Source organism: Caloenas nicobarica, chromosome 2 (assembly GCF_036013445.1).
Source record: "Caloenas nicobarica isolate bCalNic1 chromosome 2, bCalNic1.hap1, whole genome shotgun sequence".
Lineage (NCBI taxonomy): Eukaryota > Metazoa > Chordata > Aves > Columbiformes > Columbidae > Caloenas > Caloenas nicobarica.
The window spans coordinates 131,207,813-131,229,823 of NC_088246.1; the positions used below are offsets into that span (position 1 = coordinate 131,207,813).

The following is a 22,011-nucleotide window of genomic DNA, read 5'->3' on the forward strand; positions in this document are numbered from 1 at the left end:
AGGGTTTGTTAGCTCACAGGCAGACAACAAATTCACTTTTCAGTGGTGCCGCCATACACATCAGCATTTGCCAAGTCATGTTGTCCTTCTTTAACCTGGGTTAAGAGTACAGCACCACATTCTGTAACACTGTGCTCCCTGCAAAGCTGGCATCCCCACTCCATTCCCATTACTGAGCCATGGGAACACTGTCTCCTCCAGTGCATGACATTCCATGGACGCTGGTGTTGCTCCGGTCTCTCAGACAGCACCTTCACGGCTCCTGTTTGGAACAGTGCTTCCCCACCAGCTGGCATCGCTCCTCGCTGAAGGACTGGACTCCCTCTTCAAGCCATGCTTCTTTCACCCAGTTTCTGATGATTCATGGAGCTGGGTCAGTCTGAGTCATTCTCTGTCTGCTGTACACAGCTCCTGTCACTCTCCTGTCTTCCACCAGGGAGGTGAGTGAGTTAGTGGAGCATGAATTCTTCCAGTCCTGCTGATTCTTCTGGCTTCTGAATGTTTGAGAATCCTGTACCTAATGGGCTGGGCATGTGATTCTCCAGACTTTTTCACGTATCAGGATGTCCTCATGAACCTTTTATAACCCTTGAGTTTATTTTATTTCATATTTCTAGTAGCATATTCTTTTTGAGTTTCTTTTTCAGTTTGTTTTTTCTCTCCCAAAAGAACTGTAAAGTATTTTCTTGCCTCTGTTATTTTTTTCTTGCCAAAATCATTGGTTTTAGTGATAAAATCACTTATTTGAAATCTTGTCTCCATTAACACCAGTATGTTACTGTTTCGGGGCTAATGGCACAGGTGTCTCTTCTCAGAATATCTGACTCCATGTCATGGAGATAGAGCTCTGTGAGTCTCCTGCCCTTCAAACAGACACAGGAGTGTAATGCTACATGTGAGTTGTACTCACAGATTCAATAAACAGCAGAACTTGCATTTCCTTCTCTGGAAGCCTAGTAAGGCTCAGCTTAGGGACAACACAGCCTTCTCAAAAGACAGAACATTGCTTAGTTTTAACTGTGGGAAGGAAACACAAATGGACATCAAACAGTTGCACCAACTTGTCTTTCTTTACTAAAACCTCGTTCTCCTGTAGCGCTGGACCTGGCAAGTCTAACTTCTTTGGTTCACTATTGTGTCCCAATTATTCCAGTTCCAGCTTCTGAAAAAAAGTTTGAGCTTTGTCTCTTAGCAAGTCAAAAGTATCTATGGAGGACAGGCTTATCCTGAGACAAGGTTCATCCTTGTTTGCTTTTCTTATGGCCCCATCGTTTCCATCCAATGCATATCATGAATGTGACTGGGAGACAAACATTCAAAAGTCACTATGACACATATGTATTTTGCTGCCAAATAAAGTTTTCGATTTTGAGATATCATAATTCCAAAATGGGGATATATCATTCACATGTTGGAAGAACACCATTTTTTCTATTTTTCTCTTTTAAGTTTATAAAAATGAATTATAGAAAAAACCAACCAACCAAACAAACAATACACTTAAAAACCTTTAATGGAGTTTTCCATCCATAAATGACTAAATTCTGCTCTTTCATTTTTCACTACTGTTATACACAAGGTAGCTATATACGGACTGGCAAAAATTGTTCTGCCTTGGCCTCATAGTTTATGAACCTAGTGAAGAAATACTGGACCTGCAAGGGAAATACATAATACAGGCAAAGCAAACTGTATTTGAATAAACCAAACCACTTTATTAGTGACTATTCTTTCTATGTCAAATTTTAAATAAACAATATACTTTTTTTTTTTTGGTTGAAAATAGAAAGGATATAAAAAGCTAAAGAATCCACTGTTTTCTGTCTTTTCATAGTTAAACACACATTAATCCTTTTTCTTCAACACTGAAGAAATATTCATTTCAGGGAAGAAGTTGAAGTAATCATGTACCAGACGTGAAATTTTTAGTAAAGATTAAAAATAAGAAATGAGAACTGAAAATTATCTACAGAAGTTGCTGCTGAATGTTTAAAAATATTCACTTCAATTCTATTCCTTGTAGTTGCTAAATAATAAATAATTCTAGAAATTATTTAAATAAACATACGTTTTTAATATAAAAATACTAAACATATGGTAACTAGTAAGAAAACTCAGTACCTCATATTCTAATGGTCTTGCTTCATAGACCTCTGTTCCATTCAAAGGTTTTCCTGGCTGTATGTGAGTGACCAGAAGAGTCAGTGGGATGAGACCAAGAGAATATATGCCTAAATTCATTAGATGTGCTCGAAACCCATAGGCCATCCTTGAAAGTAAGAACATTAAAGTTACTGCACATCACAAATTTAGACGAGCATGCATTCAAATGTAACAGTCAACAATGTTTTCAAGATGAGGAAATAAACATTTCTTTTAACTTCCTTTTGTGATGAATGTGTTAATCGAACTTTATGTGGACAAAAGTGTACTGGTCATTCTGAAATACTGTTCCTCTTCTTTTTAACTTGTCAATTCTATGATATACTTTTGCAATAAAGTGGAAACAAAGATAGTGGTTGTCTTTGCTGTAAATATCAAAGAATCATTACTAAATTCTAAGCTACATTTTATAGGATAATCAATCATCAGCATACTCTAAATATGCTTATGAAAGGTCACATGGAAAAGACATTTACTTCAGTCAACACTATAAATATGTACATCCTAGTAAACAACTGTCAGGCACAATAACTTTCATCCTGACATGCAATATTTTATGTACATTAAAATACACCTACCATTTCATAAGCAAATACTCTTTACACACAGGATGGCTGAGCAACTCCATGCGATTGTGGCGTACCATGGCCTACAAAACAAGAACGCAGAAGGATCAAAGTTATCTCATTTAGCTAAGTACTTACTGAACTGCCTAGGTCACCTTCTTTGCTTGAATATTAGCCTAATGAAAAATAAAATGTCTGTAAGATATTGCAGATTTCTTCTGTATATGCAATCCAGCCCAAAGCTATTGCTGTCTCTTCTCCTCTGCTGCTCTGTTATTCTATTTCAAGCTTTAAAAAAATAACTGTACAGACACAGCATATTTTGCCTAAAAATAAGACCGAACATTACATGATTTTTCAGGAGCAAATGCTTTGCCAACTATACATGTGAGATGACCAAGCTTGTTGAGTTACATTTAACTAGAAAATATTTATTTATTATTAGACAGTATACCAAGTCTAATTGCTGACATGAAGCTCAAAAATTTATCAAATTAAGGCAGAAAGGTTGTTCTGTAAACTTTTTCTGACAAAAATAGGTAATGTGCAAGAACAGAAAATTTATTTTAGGCACAGAAAGTATTTTGCAGTTAGCATATGCAAAAGGCAGTTTTGTCAGGTTTTTCAGTGTGTTACATTCCAGTGCATGGACACTATTAATACAATGACTGGAGTCCCGTTTTCTTTGATGTATTACCTGCACTTCCAGCATGTTGTCTTGAAACATGCATAGTTGTTTAAATAAACTAACGTCTTTTAACTAAACCTAAAATAAATGTTATAATACTTAGACTACAAGAATTTTGTCACATACTTCATTCCAGTACGGTTTAAATATACAGTTACAGGCTTTGAAAAAGAAATATTATGATAAAAACCCAAATCCCTTGATTTTATCTAAAGCAAGACAGAGTGGAATGATGTCAGAGAAGAACTCACATTTAAAGTGGTAAGTGGTTCATAGAAGATTTCTTCATCTTCTTTCAGTTTCCTGTTAAGTGTCAGAGGACACTGAAGATATCTGAAGTTATATTCAATCTGAATGATAAACATACAGCAGCATTTAAATGTGATGAAACGGATAATCTAAGACTGAGACAATTGGCTTAATTTTTAAAATGTTCTCCTTTAGAGAAAAAAGAGAGCATATTGTGTCAAAGTAATGAGAACACTGATGTTTACATTAGTCACTCTACCAGTGAACACATGCCATCAAGATACACATCTGTGACTGTAAAATGATTAAACTTGTAGCTATTTTTCATTGTAAAATAAAAAGTACACATTTCTTCTTTAAATATCACAGTTTAAAAATGATATTCTGATAGTCAATTTGTTTTAATGTTCACGTTGAATAAAAACTTGTTTTTAAAAGTTGTATGGCTTTGATAATACAATATAAAGAAAATGTACAGTAGCAAAAAATTTGCAATTCCTCTGTTAGTGATTAAGACACAATCCAATGTAATAATTCATAAGGAGGTTTTCAAAAAGATAACATAACTGTAGAACGTTCATGTCTCCTTAGCACTGTGAAAGCAATTTACTGCTTAAGATTTTGGAGGAGAATTTACAAAAAAGAAGCACATTGAACACTGCAAATTATTGATGACAAGTATTGATGACTTATGATATGCATGCTTTTGATATGTATAAATAGATACTATGTCTTCTATCACTGTTATCTTGAAATATACATAACCTTGGATACCCAGCTTGATTGCAAGAGTTAACACAGCAAAGATAAAGTCTATAGATTGCTCAAGTTTAACATTAAAATTGTTAAAATGCATAAGCATGAAGACTACAGAAACTGAACTTCAAAGCTGTTTGCAGCCCAAAAGGATAAAATCAGTCACCTGTGTTTTCTGTCATACAACCTTGCCATACATGTTAAAGTATACAAATTGTATACTTCCAAGCTTTCAAGTAAAAAATGTGTTCATTTCAGTGTCACACAGGCAATAAAGAGAATTAAATCAGTGGCTTTGCTGAGAACAACAAGAAAAAAGAGACTAATAGTTGAAGATAGCTAGTATCTGGTGAAGTGCTTTTTAAAAGACATCCTAACACTGAGGAGTTTTTTGCCAAAGACACATTAAAAGCACAGACTCAAATACGGTTATTGGTGAATAACTACTGAATTATTCATAAATCAAGTATTGGCTGATTATAATTTACCAACTACAGAATTATAATTGCAACCATAGAAAATATTTGAGGCATTACAATGTAGTCCAGTATTAGTAACTGAAAGCCACACTGATGATTTTCTAACTTAATTATTATGCAAATAATGTACCACTGTTAATATTCCATCCCAAGAACACAAAATGTACTGTCTTCACAATTTTTTTTACCCACTTACGTAAAAGTCTCGACTGGTTTTTTCCTCTGAAGACTCAATTATACAGTTGTCCAAAACCAGCTTTGAAGAAGAACAGAAAAGTGAATTAATGTGATATAGATAACATTCATCAGGATTATTTGCATCTGAAGAAAATGACCTTCAAATACAGCAGTCATCTAACAGAAGTGATGATTCAGTCAGATTTCATGGTGTATGATTCGAAGACATAAAATTCCATGTAGGATTTAAATAATGAAACTTTGCAGTTTACAAGGCTACATGTTAGTTTACAAGTATAAAATGTGAAGTGTTTATGAATACATGCATACCAAATCAATTGCTAGTTTAAGAAAAAGCTTTTCTGTACTGCCATTTAATGGTTATCTCAGAAGGTGAAAATATCTCAAATGGTTTTGAACCTAGTTCTCTTCTGACTTTCATCATTTTTATACTACTTTTCATACTACTTTTATACTCTTAGAACTTCATTAACATCAGGAAGCTAAGGACTTTAACACCAAAGAAATCAAAATGGGCAACCTGAAACCATGACTAAAATACAATTAAATAAATTAATGAATTTATATTGTTTCTGTTTTATGATATGACACATTAGTGTATGTAGCACTAGAAAAGCAATAGCAAAAGCTGCAGTGTAACTAAGGGGTTTTTTTGTGTAGTCATTTCTTCAATATGTGCACAAAACTTACTTTAAATGAATCAGGAAGATACTCAACCATTTCCAGCAAAGGACACTTATTGGCACTAGACGAGTGAGAGAATGTCACAACAGCTTCTTCCCATCTGCAAAAATCAGTTGAGATAATGGAAAACGAATTAGCTGCTTCTCTTTTAAATTAACTACTTTTAGATTATTTGAGTTTTATTTTAGGTATTATCTTGCAAATCACAATATGTAACAAGTTTACTACTCTCAATTGGAAAATGAGCTGTATGAGGAGTAACTGGGTATTATTGTGGATGCTTCTCTAATTCATTTTAAAATCTGTTGTCAATTAAACAGAAAAGTTTCAACTACACTAAGACCTTCTAAAAAATATGAACCTTGAACTAAAGCTGGAATCTTGGGTTTCAAGATTAAGTGAGTAATTATAAATACACTAAAATACTAGCAGTGTTCCTGCAACTCTTACTAAGAGGCAATGGTGTAACATTTTTACTCCTGAAGTGGGGCTTAACTAGATTGTAATATAAAATATTCTAAACTGCAGTTGAACTGTCACATTTTTAAATATTAGCAAGATATTTTAAACAACAATTTTAAATTACATCTCTTGAATGGCATCAATTACACTTACATTTTGATTAAAACTCCGTAGGTATTGAAGCATTATGTGAAAGACCAAAATTACGTATGTAAGAACAGGAAAGACATGGGAAGAATTGCTTATTTCTAATGTTTTCTATGTGGTTTTGTTTTAACAGAATGGGAATACTCAATCTAACATGGAAAACAACACGCCACCTTTCTGATGTCCATTCCAATTATGCCATTTTTTATTTCATCTCACTAGAACCAAACATAATCTCTGGAATTTTGAAATATGTCCTCAGTCTCATTAAACTAGAGATTTTCAGAAATTAATCTCAGTTAAAAGAACAAAACACATACAAAACAAAATAAATTCAAAAGCTTTTTTTTGTGTACCTTACCTTTTATGCAAAATGACAGCAGACACTACATCCTTCCTCCTATTGTGTATTGCTTCATGGAAAAAAGAAGCTACAGCTTTGTTGAACAGAATTTTTGCACCGTAGTCAAGAAGTAACCTTACTGCCTTTGCATGTCCTTCTCTTGCAGCCAGGTGCAAAGCTGTGTTCTGCACAGAAAAGTAGCACAGCTATGCATGCATGAGAATAATTTAAAAAAAAAACCAAAACAACCATATTTTGGTCCTTTCCCACATTGAAAAGCTACATGCTATTCTGACTTGCAAATCCTGAATACTTTTACTAGCATCATTAAAAAGCAGAATATTGTCACAGAGATTCTGATAGAGACTATAGATAAATTCTTTATGGCTATGGTAGTGCTAAATTTGAAGAGGAAACTCAGAAGTAGGTAAGAAAGGCCAATTCATTAGTACGTTTTTATGGAAGTCACAAATAGGTAAAAATGATGACATCTGCAGATATAGAAGTCCTGCATTTCATAATCAGGAAGAGAAGCATTCAGTTATATCCGGGGGTGTTTATTCAAACAAATCTGCAAGAAAACCTGCAGGCAGAGTTTCAAAAGAGGAACATCTTTGGTATTTTCATAAAAGTAAGGCAATGAGTGGTTTAGGAATCAAGTCACACTGAAGCTGACCTTTCAAAGCCTTCCCAACCCACTCAGATTTTTCTGAGGGAAATTAAGACCTAAGCATTGGCTTCTCATTGATCTCTAGGTAAGATTTGTTCCTAATATAGTAATTTAAATGTTTTCAACACCAGTTCTCAGAGAAACTAGCAACACCTTCTGTGTTGGAAACTGAATCGTTCTTTAAAATGACCACCCTGTGTTTTCTACTGGGGAACTGTTAGGCAGGTTCATACAAGAGGTCTCCAATCCAGGAAATGGATTCTGTCTTGACCCAACAGATACTGCATTTGTCCAGACTTTAGAGCAAGATATAGAAAGAGCTGTATCTGCTGGACATCGCTGTGCAGAATAGACATATTTAAAACAGTATGTTAAAGAGCTATAGTTGATGCTGGTTTTTAATCTGTGTAAGCACTTTAAATTTAAATTACCACTGTTTGTAGTACATTGTTAAACTACTCTTGCATTGTAAAGAGGGCAAGAGGGACATGTCATACTTGCTCAGGATTTTATGTTTTCTATTATGCTATTTGCCTTTTTTTTTTGATCTCCCACTTATAAGAATTGAATAACAATTTCAGCAATCATATGTTATTTATTCAGCAATAAACCTTAACAGTGGTGAAATATAAAGATTTAAAATCTGCCATAGGTAATGAAAGGCAGCACACAGTGGAAAACTACTAATAGGATACCACCACCATTTGGTCTAGAAGTAACAGCAGACAGAAAAAAATAATGTTCTGTGAACACATACCCCTTCTTCATCCACTCTGTCGGTACACTTCACATTAGTATCCAAAATGATCTGCATCGTGCGAGTGTATCCACCGAAGGCAGCATGGTGCAGGGCTGTCCAGCCTTTATAATCACTTACATGTAGCAGTATAAAATAAGTAATTATAAATGGAAAACGTTTTACAAATTTAAAGCAAATGTAAATGCCTTCTCCTCTTACTCAAATCTCTTTTATTTCGCATGACTTCTGCAGAGATATCCGTGCATTCTGTCAACCATTATGTGATTATCAATGCATCATTTGGAAGTAGAAGGTTCAACTCAGTAACAGTATTTGTGTCTCCCTCTCTCTTTTCTTCTCTCTCTATATTTCTCTGTACATCTGGATTGTGTCCATTTTCTTATATGTCTCTTGAAAATTACACAAATGCTTGCAATATTTTGTTACTAATACTTGGCAACAGGTCTGGCATAGATCATGGCCATATTATGGAATTTTGCATTTAAAGATAGTGAATATACAAAACATTATAAGCACACAAATCTATTCCTATTAGTATTACTTCATCTAAGTAGAATGAGACTTACTCAGCCTTTTATAGCATAGAACCTACTGACAAATTTCTTTCAAAAATGCCAGGTTTAAGGCTAATTTAAGCCTAAATACATCCACATATACATATGTGCACATAACTATACATACTTAGATATATATTTACTTATCTATGTATATGTATATTATCATCTCTGTCCTTGCCAGGTGTACTAGTCCAGCTAAGGACACCGGAAATAAAGGGTTTGACAATAGTCCATTTAGTGAATCCACCGCAGTCACAAATAACAAACATATGACAGGTCTGTTTGCTAAAGGATCTCCTCAAAACACTTAAGCCCCCAGCTCCAAGGTGTAACTGCACTGGACTTGGACACACAAGACTTGAAAGCTAAAGCTCTAGACTGTACCTTGGAAACAGGACTCTAAACTATTTTGGTAGATTTGGCTCTTGGCTTTACAGGTCTGGGCATGGCAGTTTTTGTGGAGCTGCCAATGATCTTTAACCTGAAATCAAGACTCAAAGTGCAAGGCAAGTTGCCTGTGAACCACCAATCCTAAGAATCTCTATTCAAGCCTATAAGTGAAGCTGACATGATTATATTATTTCCAAACCATTTTTTTTTCCATTAAAAGGTTCAATATTCTTCTCTCAGTTGGATTTAGAGAAACCTCAGTTTCCCCAGTTTCAGAAGTCTTGCTTTACAGCTAGCCATGATTCTATGTGTCAGGAAGAAACAAGGCACAATCAGCTTAGTTTTAAAAATATTTTATATATATGCTCTTATATATTTATATTTGTATATATTGATATATTTTTTCATATATTGTATTTACATTCATATTGTATAAACTTCTCAGCAGATGGACATAAAATACAGGGTGATAACTCTTTTTTGCCTTAATGAATGAAAATCTGTATACTTACCAGAGAAAAAGGGCCCCTCTCTTCAGGAGAAACTGAACTACCTTCTCATGACCATTCTGGGCTGCCAAATGAAGGGGAGTCATTCCCTTCTTATCACCTTCATTCAAAAGTCTTGTGTCTTTCATATCTCTTATAAGTCGCTGACATGTATGGATGCGCCCATAGCTTTGAAAGATAAACATACAAATTAATGTCAAAGAAATACGGATGGAAAATTGGCATTGATTTCATTGCCTAGACTCCAATACTAACCTGGCAGCAAAGTGCAGTGGTGACTTCTTGTCCCTGCTCTTAGAGTAGATGGAAACATTGAGGCTGAGTAAATTATTTACAGAGAGGGCCACGCCCTGCCTGCATGCATAATGCAAGGGAGTGCATCCTTCATTATCTTCGTCCACTACGAGATTTTTAATATGTTCCATCTGTTACCCCCCCAAAAAAACCAAAAGCACAGAATTACATTTATATCATTAATGCCCCACAGCTTCTAATAGCTTGTAACAATAGCATTAATACTTAAAAGCGGTATCTAAAAATAATAAACAAACTTTAGGAAAAGTAAATTTAGCAATAATGAGCGTTTAATGTCTGCTGATTTGTGTGTCACCATTTTTCAATCAACTACTGTTTGAAGAACACAGCAGTTTGCCACTCTGCACCCTTAACTTCAATACATCCACAGTACAAATACACTATGGGAGCTGCTGCTTTGCTGCCATTCAACCGCAGCGCTCATTGCAGTCAGCAGAAGGCTTGTACAGAGCATAAAGGTGGTCTGTAGTCTGTATTCAGTAGCAGAACTTCTGGCTGTCAAGAACCAGCAGTTCACTGGTTTACAGTGCCATTTTATTTCCCCCATTTCTTTCTCCTCTTCGTTTCCCTGGTTTTCTTCCATATGTTGTATAACAACATCCTATGTGTAGCCTTTTTAGAGCAACTAAAAATCTCCTCCCCTGGTCTACTTCACTCCTTTGTCTAAATAATTAGTATGACAAATAACTAGAAAATCAATGCAGACAGCTGAGAGTTATCACTGGTTTAAAACTGATTCTCTACATCAGCTGAAAAGGGAAGTTAAATCCACTCTGCATTACTAATCAAAATTGCTTACAGATTTCAGCAGATGTAGTAAGATCAGTTATACTTGATTCACATTTAAAAAATTGTTTCTGGAGCTCTGGAGCCTAGCAAATTTAACTCTTTCAGGTGAGCCTGGGCTCTAGCAGTATGAATGCTTCACCTCAGCATAGCCAAATACAAATCCATGTTTGAAATCCCTTTCAAAACTAAATCCAAGGCTTCATTGCAGTCCAGTCCGCAGAAAGCACCTGTAGAATATGCTGTAAGCTATTTAATTCCTAGAATTTGACGGAATATGAGTGCATCCCATAGCCTTACTGCATGCAAGCTGGGAAAATATAAGTGAAAAGTTCTGTATTTTATTGCCTACCTCTTGAGCTATTCAATCCCCCAACAGCAAAATAATTTATGGGATTATGTTATTCCTTTGCCTGGCAATAAGAAAACTGTATTATTGGCTTTGAAATGTTTTCATCAGAGATATGTACCTCTTCAAATTATTTTCTGTGACACCAGGCAACTCAACAAGTACCACAAACTTTTACAAATATTCCACAATAAAATGGTAGTTGTTTTTTTCTTCACATTTTCTAGAAAGGGTAACAGAAAGACACAAATTGGTGCTTACTGTACCTGCAGAAATTTCTCATTCAGATGCTGTAATCCTCCAGGCTGCAATACCGTCAAATGCAAGAAATTCCGACCCAGATGATCTTTTAATGATACATTTGCTCCTAGATAAATATGGAAATAAATACCAGCAACTTCAAAACTGCTGGCCCCTGGCACTAACTGGTGGTGTTTAAGACAAAGAAACAAATGTTGAACAAACATGTTTATAAATCTATAAAATAACAAATATTATATCAATTCAACATTATAACATATAATTTTACTTACAAAAAAACCCCACTGACACTCAGATTTCATTGTTATCTCATGTGTGTATGCATTTTATATTTCATTGCAGCATTAACGTTTATGTGGGGCCCTTTTATTCAGAGATACCCACAAATCAAGAGATAATTTAAAGATGCAGGTAGTCACCTCTTCTAATCTTTTAAAGTTGTAACCTTGTAACAGCTTCAAAACTTATTACCAGGCTTATTAACAAAATCAGTTATGTTACTATTAACAAGAGGAAATAGAGTAACAATAATTAGCTTGCACCAAAAGTGCTGCAATGGAAAGATATTGCTCATTTTCAAGGTGACTGTGATTACATTAAATCACAGCTAACACTTGACATATGGGCTTTAATGCTTAAAGGCTGCTGGTACAAAACTTGAGTCTCTGTAAGTGGCATAGTTATTCCACATTATTTTGTGAACTGCTGAGGAATGCAGGGATGGACTGCCAGTGCCACCTCTACCTTGAGAAGCCTGGCACATGGTACACACGTTTCTCTACAGCCTGTTCACTCTGTATTAAAAAGGGTGAAATCATCGCCATGATTAGTCCTTTATCTCAGGGGATACCAGCACTGTGCAGCTGTTTAGGTCAACTGCTCCTGGACTGTATGCAGTAGTACTGAATTGAAACCGAGAGGAAAGTTAGACACAGGTTTAACATTTATGAACCCTGATGAACTGAAGTATAAGCATATATTCTTTTTTACCTTTTGAGAGCAGTAAATTCACAATTTTCCATGATGCACAGGAAGTGGCCAACAGAAGTGGGGATCGACCTTCTATGTCAACACTATCAATATTAGCCCCCTGCAATAAAGAATTCCAAGTTTATCACGAATAATGAATGTATGAAATTTCAAAATGGTGCTGCTCCTTATAAGCATACCAGAATTACAGGCATTCTGGTAACTCCAGATAAGTTCAAACTATCAGCCACAGCCCAGTCATCCATATATATGTAAATTTAGACACCTAAATAATAGTGGCCTACTTCTAGGTATACTGAACTCACAACTCACGGTCTTTTGTTAGGGTACCTTTCTATGTATTTAAATACTCAAAATATTTAATTCTAACTTGAAAATACTGGGATTGAAGCTCTGGAAAAAAACCACAAAAATTGCAGCCCTTTTGAATGATGTGGTCTTACCTATCAAACAATTGACAGAACAAGACCCTTCTGAACCTCTACGCCGGAGTGTCAAACTCATTTTCACCGGGGGCCACATGAGCCTTGCAGTTGCCTTTAAAGGGCCAAATATAATTTTAAGACTGTATAAATGTAACTACTCCCCCGCTCTATGCTATATGAATACTGTTCAAGAAGTAATGCATCCAGAGATTAGTATAGTTCCATCTGTATCGCTTGATCTATCTTCATTTTCTACTGTTCATCATCGTCTATATGAGACAAGTTAATTTGGACCCCAAAGAGCTGTATCAACAGCATACACATTTTTATTCTCCAAACTCAAAGTTTTTGATGTGACCTTTCTCCTTAGGGGAAGCATGAGGACTGGAATGAGATATTCTGGCAAAAGCCCAGTTTTGCTGTTTTGTCTGGTTTTGCATAAGATGCATATTGCCAGGCCAGTGTGGTCACTATGCTCACAGCATCACTGTGATCGTATCAGAAAAATACTATGAGCATAAACATATCTATCTAAAAATCCCACCAATAAGGTAGTATGAAGATACAATTAAATTAACCAATAAGAGGTATGTATATTTTATGATGTTTGAGATATAATTTTTCTAGATATTGAGTTGCTAGTCAAATTGGACGAGTTGAAAAAAGTACACACAAAAAATCTATTTTAGTTCAGATAATATCCAAAGATCATCGAAAAAAAATCAATGGGAGTTTTTCTATTAACTTCAATCATCTTTGGATCCAGTCCTAATACAAGAGAGAATTAATAATAATCATGAGCAATATTTACTTTATAGGATGATAAAACTTGTAATGCAGTAACGTGAAACATTTAATAAAGGTACAATGATTACCACAGAGAACAGGAAGCTTTCAGTGTATGTTGATGAAATGTTTGAGAATAACACATGAGGATCTTTTCCCCAGTTACCTTTCTACAAGGTCAGACAACCTCTTAAAAATGTTCTTATTAAAAATGTTCAAAGAAACAGAGACCTTTTTTATTCAAGTGGTTCCTTCATTTCAGTGAATATAGGGGCAGCAATTTCCCGTTAATAAATCTTTAATCACCTTCCTTCCAGCTAGTATCATTGCTCAGCCTTCAGCAAAATGAAGCCAGCAGCATTCATCATTATTTAGCACAATGAGTAACTTTTACATTGTTATATATATTTACCACATTTATGAGACAGCTAAATTAAGAGTTTGGAAATTTAGTTTCTGAACTCCTTTTACTTTTGCATTTATATATTAATATCTATGAATTAAACATACATTATTATTAAAATACTATGTGAATATTGTAAATATCAATTTGTATTGACATCAATTTAATCTTTCAATTTTCTTTCAGTGAAAACAAAAGAAGTAAAATGGAAAAAAGGACGTCCAAAAAAATGAAGCAAGAAAACATGTAAAATTACTGCTTATTTACTTTGAGTAAGCACATTTCAATAAAATTAATGAAGTAAACTTAGGAAACACCAGACATCTCAATGGTAAATTCTCTAGTACACAAAAAAAAAGAAACACTGAAAGATGCAATGAAATTGCTTAGATACTCGCTAAATCAGGACAACTTTCTGATTTTCATGGCTTTCTTCTTCTTTGTAGTTGTATATATAACTTGCAAGTACAACCACACTATTTGCATGCACAAACCAGATACTGTGCACCTGTCAAATATGACAATGGCCACTTGGACATTGTTGTTAAATTCACTGTGCTTAAAATGCTTAATTTGCAAACCAATTTGTAAGGAACATTTCTTTAAAGCTACAAAGTTTTGTAATGTTAAGAATTTGGAAATATTGATCTAGGCTTCTGTCTTTTCCCTTTTCCCTTTTTTAAGGCTTCAGTTAGCCTTCAGTTATGGCAAACCACAGCTGTACATCTCACCAGAACAGGAGCATGTACTCTTTGGCACGTTATGTTGAGGCCAAATGCAAAATAATGAAAAGCTCTGCAAGAAATATCTGTAGAATTTGATTCTCTGATTTTTATGTAGGACATTGACCTATAACTTAAAGAATATTGGTGCAAGTTAAATGTAAACGGCATACAAAGTGTGCCTGGATGGTTCTATTTAGCATAGATATCACCTTTTCTATCTAGAAGACCTAGATGTAACATTCTATGTGTTTACAATAGACACTAGAAGTACCAAAAATAAGATAAAGGAAAGCATCATTGTAAGTTAATGTGCATGAAATGTGGATATTTAATAAATAAAATAAATACATTTTCTTCTTTATTGAAACCAGAGAGCCATTCTGAGCTGGAATTTGCTGTTCCTTTTGAGCAGTAACATTGCTTCACCTTTTCTTTTTCACCCTCATGCAGCACAGGTGATCTCTAATGATCTTGCCAGGAGTCCAGGAGAGTAGGCAGGACAGGCTGCACGTGCTGCAACCCACTAACCCCGGCTGGTATATTTTGATCCATTCCCAGACAGGGTGAATGAAAACAGTCCTAAAGCTTCAAAAGTGACTTACTTTATCTGGAAAGTCAAACAAACCCTCAGCATAGATTCTATAGAAGAGGTCAAAAAAGTCAAAATGACACTCGAGGAATAAAAGCTTGTTTTTAGCAAATGTGTTGTTAAAGATATTCCCTCAAATACTTCGTGCACACAAGCCTACAGATGTAAAACTTGTGTTTGTATTTCTCAGATAATAATTTCTGTAGATACGTTGTTTTGTCAGACAAGTTGAAGCAGTCAAACCTCATCATTTCGTATCTGAATTGAAAATAAGTGCAACATCTAGTTCTGACTAAATCCAATCCCTATAATAGATGTTTGAAAAAAAGTAAAACTGTATGTAGAAGATAATTTTTCTGAATACAATTGTCATGAAATTAAGCAAAAAACCATAAACATACACAAAATGGAAAAGAAGTCTGCTGACTTCTGAAAATTTCCTCTGCAGAATGGAGCATATAATGGTTGTATGACCCTTAGTTTAATAGGTATAAATGGATACTTGGAGCATAGCCAGTACATCCCCTGTTACGTTTCTTCTCTTTCTCCCTCATAATTATTCAGTGAAGAAACATAACCAAATTACACAGAGTAAAAAACATTTCTAGATCATGCACAAACTTCAGTGTATGGCTATGTGATCCCAGAAAAATCGTATGTACATACTTCAAATAAAGGTTTGTTTTTTGGAAAAATCAGATTTAATTCATGCATGCTTAGCATTTATTTTATATTTCATATCCTAAAAGTGAGGATGACTGAACCAGTTTGTTATATCTGGTAAAAGGTGTTTATAAAAGCTTTCCGAGTAAGTAAAATGGAAATACGAATGCAAGTTTTCATCTTCCTTCCGTAACTGCAGGATGCTGTTATGGAGCCATAACAACCACTGTACTGCAACTGTCAATTATGCATTATGAAATACAGACATATATCTAAATAACCTATACCTGAGAACACATTCTCCTTTATGAATTTTTCTATGCAGACCTGTAGTAATATATAACAATAAACTCTATAAACGTGTTGCTTGATTAAATATTTACCATTGAAATCAAATATTCTGCCAGCTCATAATGATCAAACAATGCTGTCCTGTGGGGAAAAAATGCAAAATACAGTAACATTAGAAAGGACAATGAAGGTTCAAGCCAAAGGTTGGTATTTTTCTTCATTTGCTACATTTTCTAGTATTTTCAAATCGATACATTTAAAAATAAAGAAACAGAGAGATATCTTTATTATATAATCCATTTTAATAAACTGTTTTCATTTTCGTCATGGAGTTTCGTTTTTAAGCTAAGTTCAGTTCAATTAATACATTGAAAATTCACTGCAGGAAACAAAGACCTCATTGGTAGGTCAACAGGTATTTTACCACTATTTTTGACAGAACAAGTAATTTCATATGTGAGATCTTTCGCTGTACCATACGAGGTCAATATAGAATTCCATAAACTTCAGACTCAGTTTGTTTCAGGCAGACTAGTGTCTCAAATCCATTTTATTGTTCTGATCTTCAAAAATATCTTGCTATATATTTTGTGTAATAACTCTAGAGTGGGGTTAAAATGGAAATGACTAAATGTATTCTGACTGTGGCAGTCAAGTCTACTTGAGAAAATATGAAAATATTTGATATACTGATATAAATCTTGGTGACATTAATTTACTAAAAATATTTTAAATCTGTCTATACATGTGAAAAAATCTCGGTTTTTATTTTACAGTAAGACAGTGAATTATATATTATAAAAAAAAATTTTAAAGCAGGAAATATAGTGCAATTAATACACCCACTCTGTTTTCAGAAGACAGACTTCTGTTGAATATTTTAACTCAATGAACAAAACAGGAGGACAGCTCCAAGGCTGCTCTGTATCTCACACATAACAGTTCCTGTAGGATTCATTATAAGAGGTAAGAACACAGGGTGTACTATAGTTAGAACTGATTACTCCAAAGATATATTTAAAAAATCGTGTCATGGTTCCAGATAAGTAGAGATACCTCCGTTATCTGTAGTAGACCCCTACAGCCAGCCATAAATATCAAATGCTTCACACACACTCAAAATATATTCCAAGGTGAATGAAGAGAAAGCTAAGTCATTTTGTAAAATATTTAGATGGACACATGACAGTAGGATTGTGAAAGGATCAAGTCCTGCTTATGCTTCACTGCTCCTTCACTTCTGAACAAGTTAACTTTCCTGTACAGTTTATTTATATTCTGAGATATCTGGGTGACTTTCTACCTTTCTGATGATTCTTGATAATATTTTTTTCCTGTTTCACAGACTCAGGTTGAAAGAGTGCCATTCTTTTTCCAAGATTTTCCCAAGGATAATCATTTTCATGGATATGACAGCCAGTTATCTATTCAGTAGTATGTTGTGTCTGTGCAAGTTTCTTTGGCATTTGGCATCACTTTGTCTTCAATCTTGTTCTATTGTGGTAGCATTTCCAAGTTTACCCAAACCTTGACTTTACAACACACTCTCCTTTTAATTTCTTCAATTACCTTTGAATCGTTCCACTTCATACAATGTCCAAAGAACAATCATCCCCACTGCCTCTGACTTTCCACTGATTATTTCATATTGTAAAACTTCTTGTAGAATAACACTGTAAAATTATTACACTGAAATGCAGTGAGACATATCTTTCTTGCAAAAAAAGTATAGATGGGGAAAAATACTATCTTCCATAGAGCTGGTAGCCAGCACGTGTAACGAAGCATCTTTCTGCTACAGAAGACTGAGGAAACTTCTCCACAGCCTAGTGCTCTAATTTCAAATGGGCTGTGAAAAACTAGAAGTCTAGACCAAGGGTGTCCAACTCATTTTCACCGGGGGCCACATCAGACTCGTGGTTGCCTTCAAAGGGTTGAATGTAGTTTTAGGACTGTATAAATTTATTACATTTGGCCCTTTGAAGGCAACTGCAAGGCTGATGTGGTCCCCGGTGAAAATGAGTTTGACACCCCTCGTCTAGAGGATTATGCCATACACAAATGCCATCTGCAGCTTTGTCGTCATAGGGAAGTGAAACAATATTTATTTGCAGCTGACCAGGCATAAGACAATTTTTTAGAGAAAAAAAATATGTTATTACTTTTCATTCATTTTCTGGAGAACATAATCCCGTTAGATGAGGGCATTTGTTCCACAATTGCAGAAGTTGTTAACAATTCCATAAATTTGTTCACATACTACTTCACTGGAGTAAATTTTCAATATAAACTCTTAGTGATAACTCCTTGATATGGTTCCAAGGTAACTGCAACTGTTTTGATTTTTCTATCAGCACTAAAATCTTTGACATTCTGACCTAATTATTGCCTCTTTCATAGTGTACTAAAACCATCCCCCATCCCATGCAGAAGTTCCAGCCCATGAGGAAGGGTGTTTTAAAGCATGCTATATAAACTGCTGAGAATAACATCATGGCTCACAATTAATAGTGAAGTCTGGCAGAGCAGCCTCCTACCTGTGAAGCAAAGTTTCCTTATTCCCGTCTACAGCATCAATAATGGATTCATCACCAGCATAGGATGACATCATTAACTTTACAATCTCTGTTGCTCCTTGAGTGGCAGCAAAATGAAGTGCTGTGCATTTTTCATTCTGTAAATGTGAAAATAAAACATGTAAATATTTAAACCCCAACAACCTAACATTCAACCTAGTAAACACACTAGCAATCTAGCCCAGGATTTGCAACTCCTAAATGCCTAAATTTCTATTCAAGTAATGAAACTTCAGTCTTTAACTAAAATAGTGGAATTCTAAAGAGATCTTAAAGACCAGAAAAGACTAATTAGCCAGTTTTAAAGGATTACTACAAAGCTCCTTATTATTCCATGCCAAGTCCCTAAGATATGAGATAGTTACACTCTTAATAATATTTTGTAGTTGAATAAATAAACAGACACACAGAGCACCATTTAATACAAAAGATGAAGCAAAGGAAAACTACAGAAAGCCATAGGTAGACCACTACAAATGAATAAGCAAACAAATATGCCCATACAATATAGAAAAAGTATTCTTTTAAAACGTTTTTCACTTTCTTAAACGGAATCTTCCTTAGATCTCATTCATAATAAAAAAAATCTGCAGGTTAAAAATAACTTGGTCTAGTATGTTATTAAACTATTATAAGCTAGACAGCCATTAAATTATTAAGCAATAAATAAATGATTAGAACAAGATTTGCCAAAACAGGATTTCATTTAGCTAGATGGGACAAACTAGATTTAATACATGCCTGAGGGTTTTGACTTTCTCCTTTTTAGAACAGGAACATTTCATTGCATTGGAATGAGCTTTTCTACAATGTCTTAAGCGTTCTCAAAATAGTCTTACCCATCAAAAAATCAGGAGTATAAATCATATCATTCAAAAGCTATGTGTTCAAAGAATCAAACCAATAAAAGAAGGCTAAACTATGTTTATCTTTGCTCTCATGAGTTGATCTGAGCCTTGCAAACAATCCAATTAATGATAGGTATCTTCTGAAATGTTTATTCATCATGAAGCTAGGCACAGACCATTACACCAAAAGTATCATGGTAGCAGCAGTAGCATCACAAATTTGTGCTTGCTTACAAAGAAGACACTGTAAAGGCCAGAGCAAGGCTGAGAATAAATAAGAATGATGAGAAAGGGTCAGATTGATGATCCCATTTCTGAGAAAAGACATGGCAGGTGTATAGAAAAGACTTTGTGAAGAAGGCTGTACCATTCTCCAGAGTGCTCCCCCAGACTCCCCCGGTTTATGACTCAAGGACTTCCTGAGCCAGAGGGGATGCCAATGTATTCAGTAGCTGAGAACTGATTTTTCTTCTATGGATCTGCCCAAAAGCATTTTGAATCCATGCAAAATTTTCATAGCCACAACATCCTACATGGCTTCTGTAAAGAAAACTGCCATTTTGCCTGATGTGAACAAGAGACTTGTTTTCATTTGCTGCTCTCTAGGTTTTGCATTGGAAGAGACAATGAGCAATGGTTATCTGCTCACCATTTTTCATACCACTTAGAGATTCAGAGATATCTCAGTTTTATCAAAATTATATTTCACCCCAATTAAAGTTTTACCTGTTTTAGATCAATTTGGGCTCCAAATTCAATGCACATTTTAATCATTTCAAGGTCCCCACTTTGAACTGCCAAATGAAGTGGACTGCACTTTCCATTATTGGTAAAATTGATGTGGGTTTTAGCAGAGTGACCCAATTCTTCACCTGAGAAATGAAAATAAGTGGAAATTTTTCAAGCAAGAAAGATAACAGAAGCTATCAAGGCTTTCAAAACAAGTATATTAACTGTGGAATAATATCCTCCCGCTCAAAATATGAACCTTTCACATCGATCGCTAAACAATGGATGGGCATACATTTACGAAAGCAGTTAAGCTGCTGCTGCAATCCTACAAAAGTTACTAGCATGAATTGCCCACAGGAATAATTGCATTAACTTCTTGTAGGTTCAATCGCAGTTATAAGTGCTTGTTTGCATAGTTCTTTGAGAATTAAAGTAGAAAATTGGTAACACTACTATAAATAATAAATCTTACTGATGGCTTGGGAACAATGTATTTACCTTTTTTTAAAAGAATTTCCATACATGTTTTTGCACCTGAAAATGCAGCTGCATGGATAGGCATACTTCCAGTTTTGTTTGGTTTACATATTTTCCCTCCATTTTCAATCTGAAAAATAAAGTCTGGAAATAGCTTAATGACATACAGAAAATTCTGACTAATGAACATACTCTTACAGGTACAGTCTCCTGGGTGGCCGCCTCCTTTTTTTTATGTTGTATATGCATTGTGAAGTTCATATACAAACATCTTTTGCATGTTATATGCATACATCGATACATACATGTGCTTTATTTTGTGTTCTGATGACCTTCAAAACCAGTTGAAGTTTTCTCTGTTTGCCACTCAGATATATTTACATATGCTCTTAAAAGATTAAAGTTTGTTAGCAAACTTGAATATTAGTAACTTGAATATTAGGTCCATGATTAACCTTCCTCCCTTAAACAAAGACAGAACACAGAAACAGAATAACACTGCATCAAGGTAAACAGAATCACATCAAAAGATGACAGATAATTACACCTACCAGGAGTGTCAGTGCTTCAGGATTATCCTTGTAACATGCTACAATTATAGGTGTGTTCCCTGCTTCACCTTCCAAATTAACATCTGTACTGCTATGCTGGACTAAAATCTAAATGTTTAAGAAAACATTCAGTCAACCATATGCCCAATACAACAATACCAACACAGATTTATTCCACTACTTCTACTGTTTATCACTCATAGCACTCTTGCAACTTATTCTTTTTGCATGCCAACAGCTCACAATGCATAGGCAGAGGAGGGACAAAATGAGGGAGAATGTAAAAATAGGCAGGTGAAAAATGCAGGTGAGAACAAAGAAAAGTAAAATTCTTTACAGTAGACAGCTGGGTAACTAGGATAAGCACTGCACATAGCTGCAGAATATCTTAAAGTTTTATTTAACAATTTCCCCAATACTGGGAGAAAATCTTTTCTGTAGCAAATTACAGATGGTGATTTTCAACTAAGTTTGTTACAATGTCTTGTAATATTTTATATTCCCTGGAAAGCCGCAATGTTGCAGGTGCTACTCGATTAGGCATCTCTTAAGACAGTTATATATAAGATCAAGGGAGATGGGACTTGGTGAGAACAGGGACTCTTCCAGCCCTGAATTCCTGC

General features: G+C 34.9%; 1 protein-coding gene across 1 annotated transcript in view; it reads right to left on the minus strand.

Moving 5' to 3' along the window:
• Window positions 1–22,011, minus strand: part of TRPA1 (transient receptor potential cation channel subfamily A member 1) — a 36,578-nt gene that overhangs the window by 8,971 nt on the left and 5,596 nt on the right. The window contains exons 4-19 of the mRNA XM_065629691.1: window positions 21,389–21,496; window positions 20,859–20,967; window positions 20,355–20,500; window positions 18,742–18,878; window positions 16,297–16,345; window positions 12,323–12,422; window positions 11,338–11,438; window positions 9,877–10,046; window positions 9,625–9,789; window positions 8,163–8,277; window positions 6,754–6,920; window positions 5,790–5,883; window positions 5,098–5,157; window positions 3,669–3,767; window positions 2,742–2,812; window positions 2,122–2,269 (exon numbers count right to left, since the gene is read on the minus strand). Coding sequence (XP_065485763.1) covers window positions 2,122–2,269; window positions 2,742–2,812; window positions 3,669–3,767; window positions 5,098–5,157; window positions 5,790–5,883; window positions 6,754–6,920; window positions 8,163–8,277; window positions 9,625–9,789; window positions 9,877–10,046; window positions 11,338–11,438; window positions 12,323–12,422; window positions 16,297–16,345; window positions 18,742–18,878; window positions 20,355–20,500; window positions 20,859–20,967; window positions 21,389–21,496 — 1,839 coding nt within the window. The remainder of the gene's footprint in view (window positions 1–2,121; window positions 2,270–2,741; window positions 2,813–3,668; window positions 3,768–5,097; window positions 5,158–5,789; window positions 5,884–6,753; window positions 6,921–8,162; window positions 8,278–9,624; window positions 9,790–9,876; window positions 10,047–11,337; window positions 11,439–12,322; window positions 12,423–16,296; window positions 16,346–18,741; window positions 18,879–20,354; window positions 20,501–20,858; window positions 20,968–21,388; window positions 21,497–22,011) is intronic.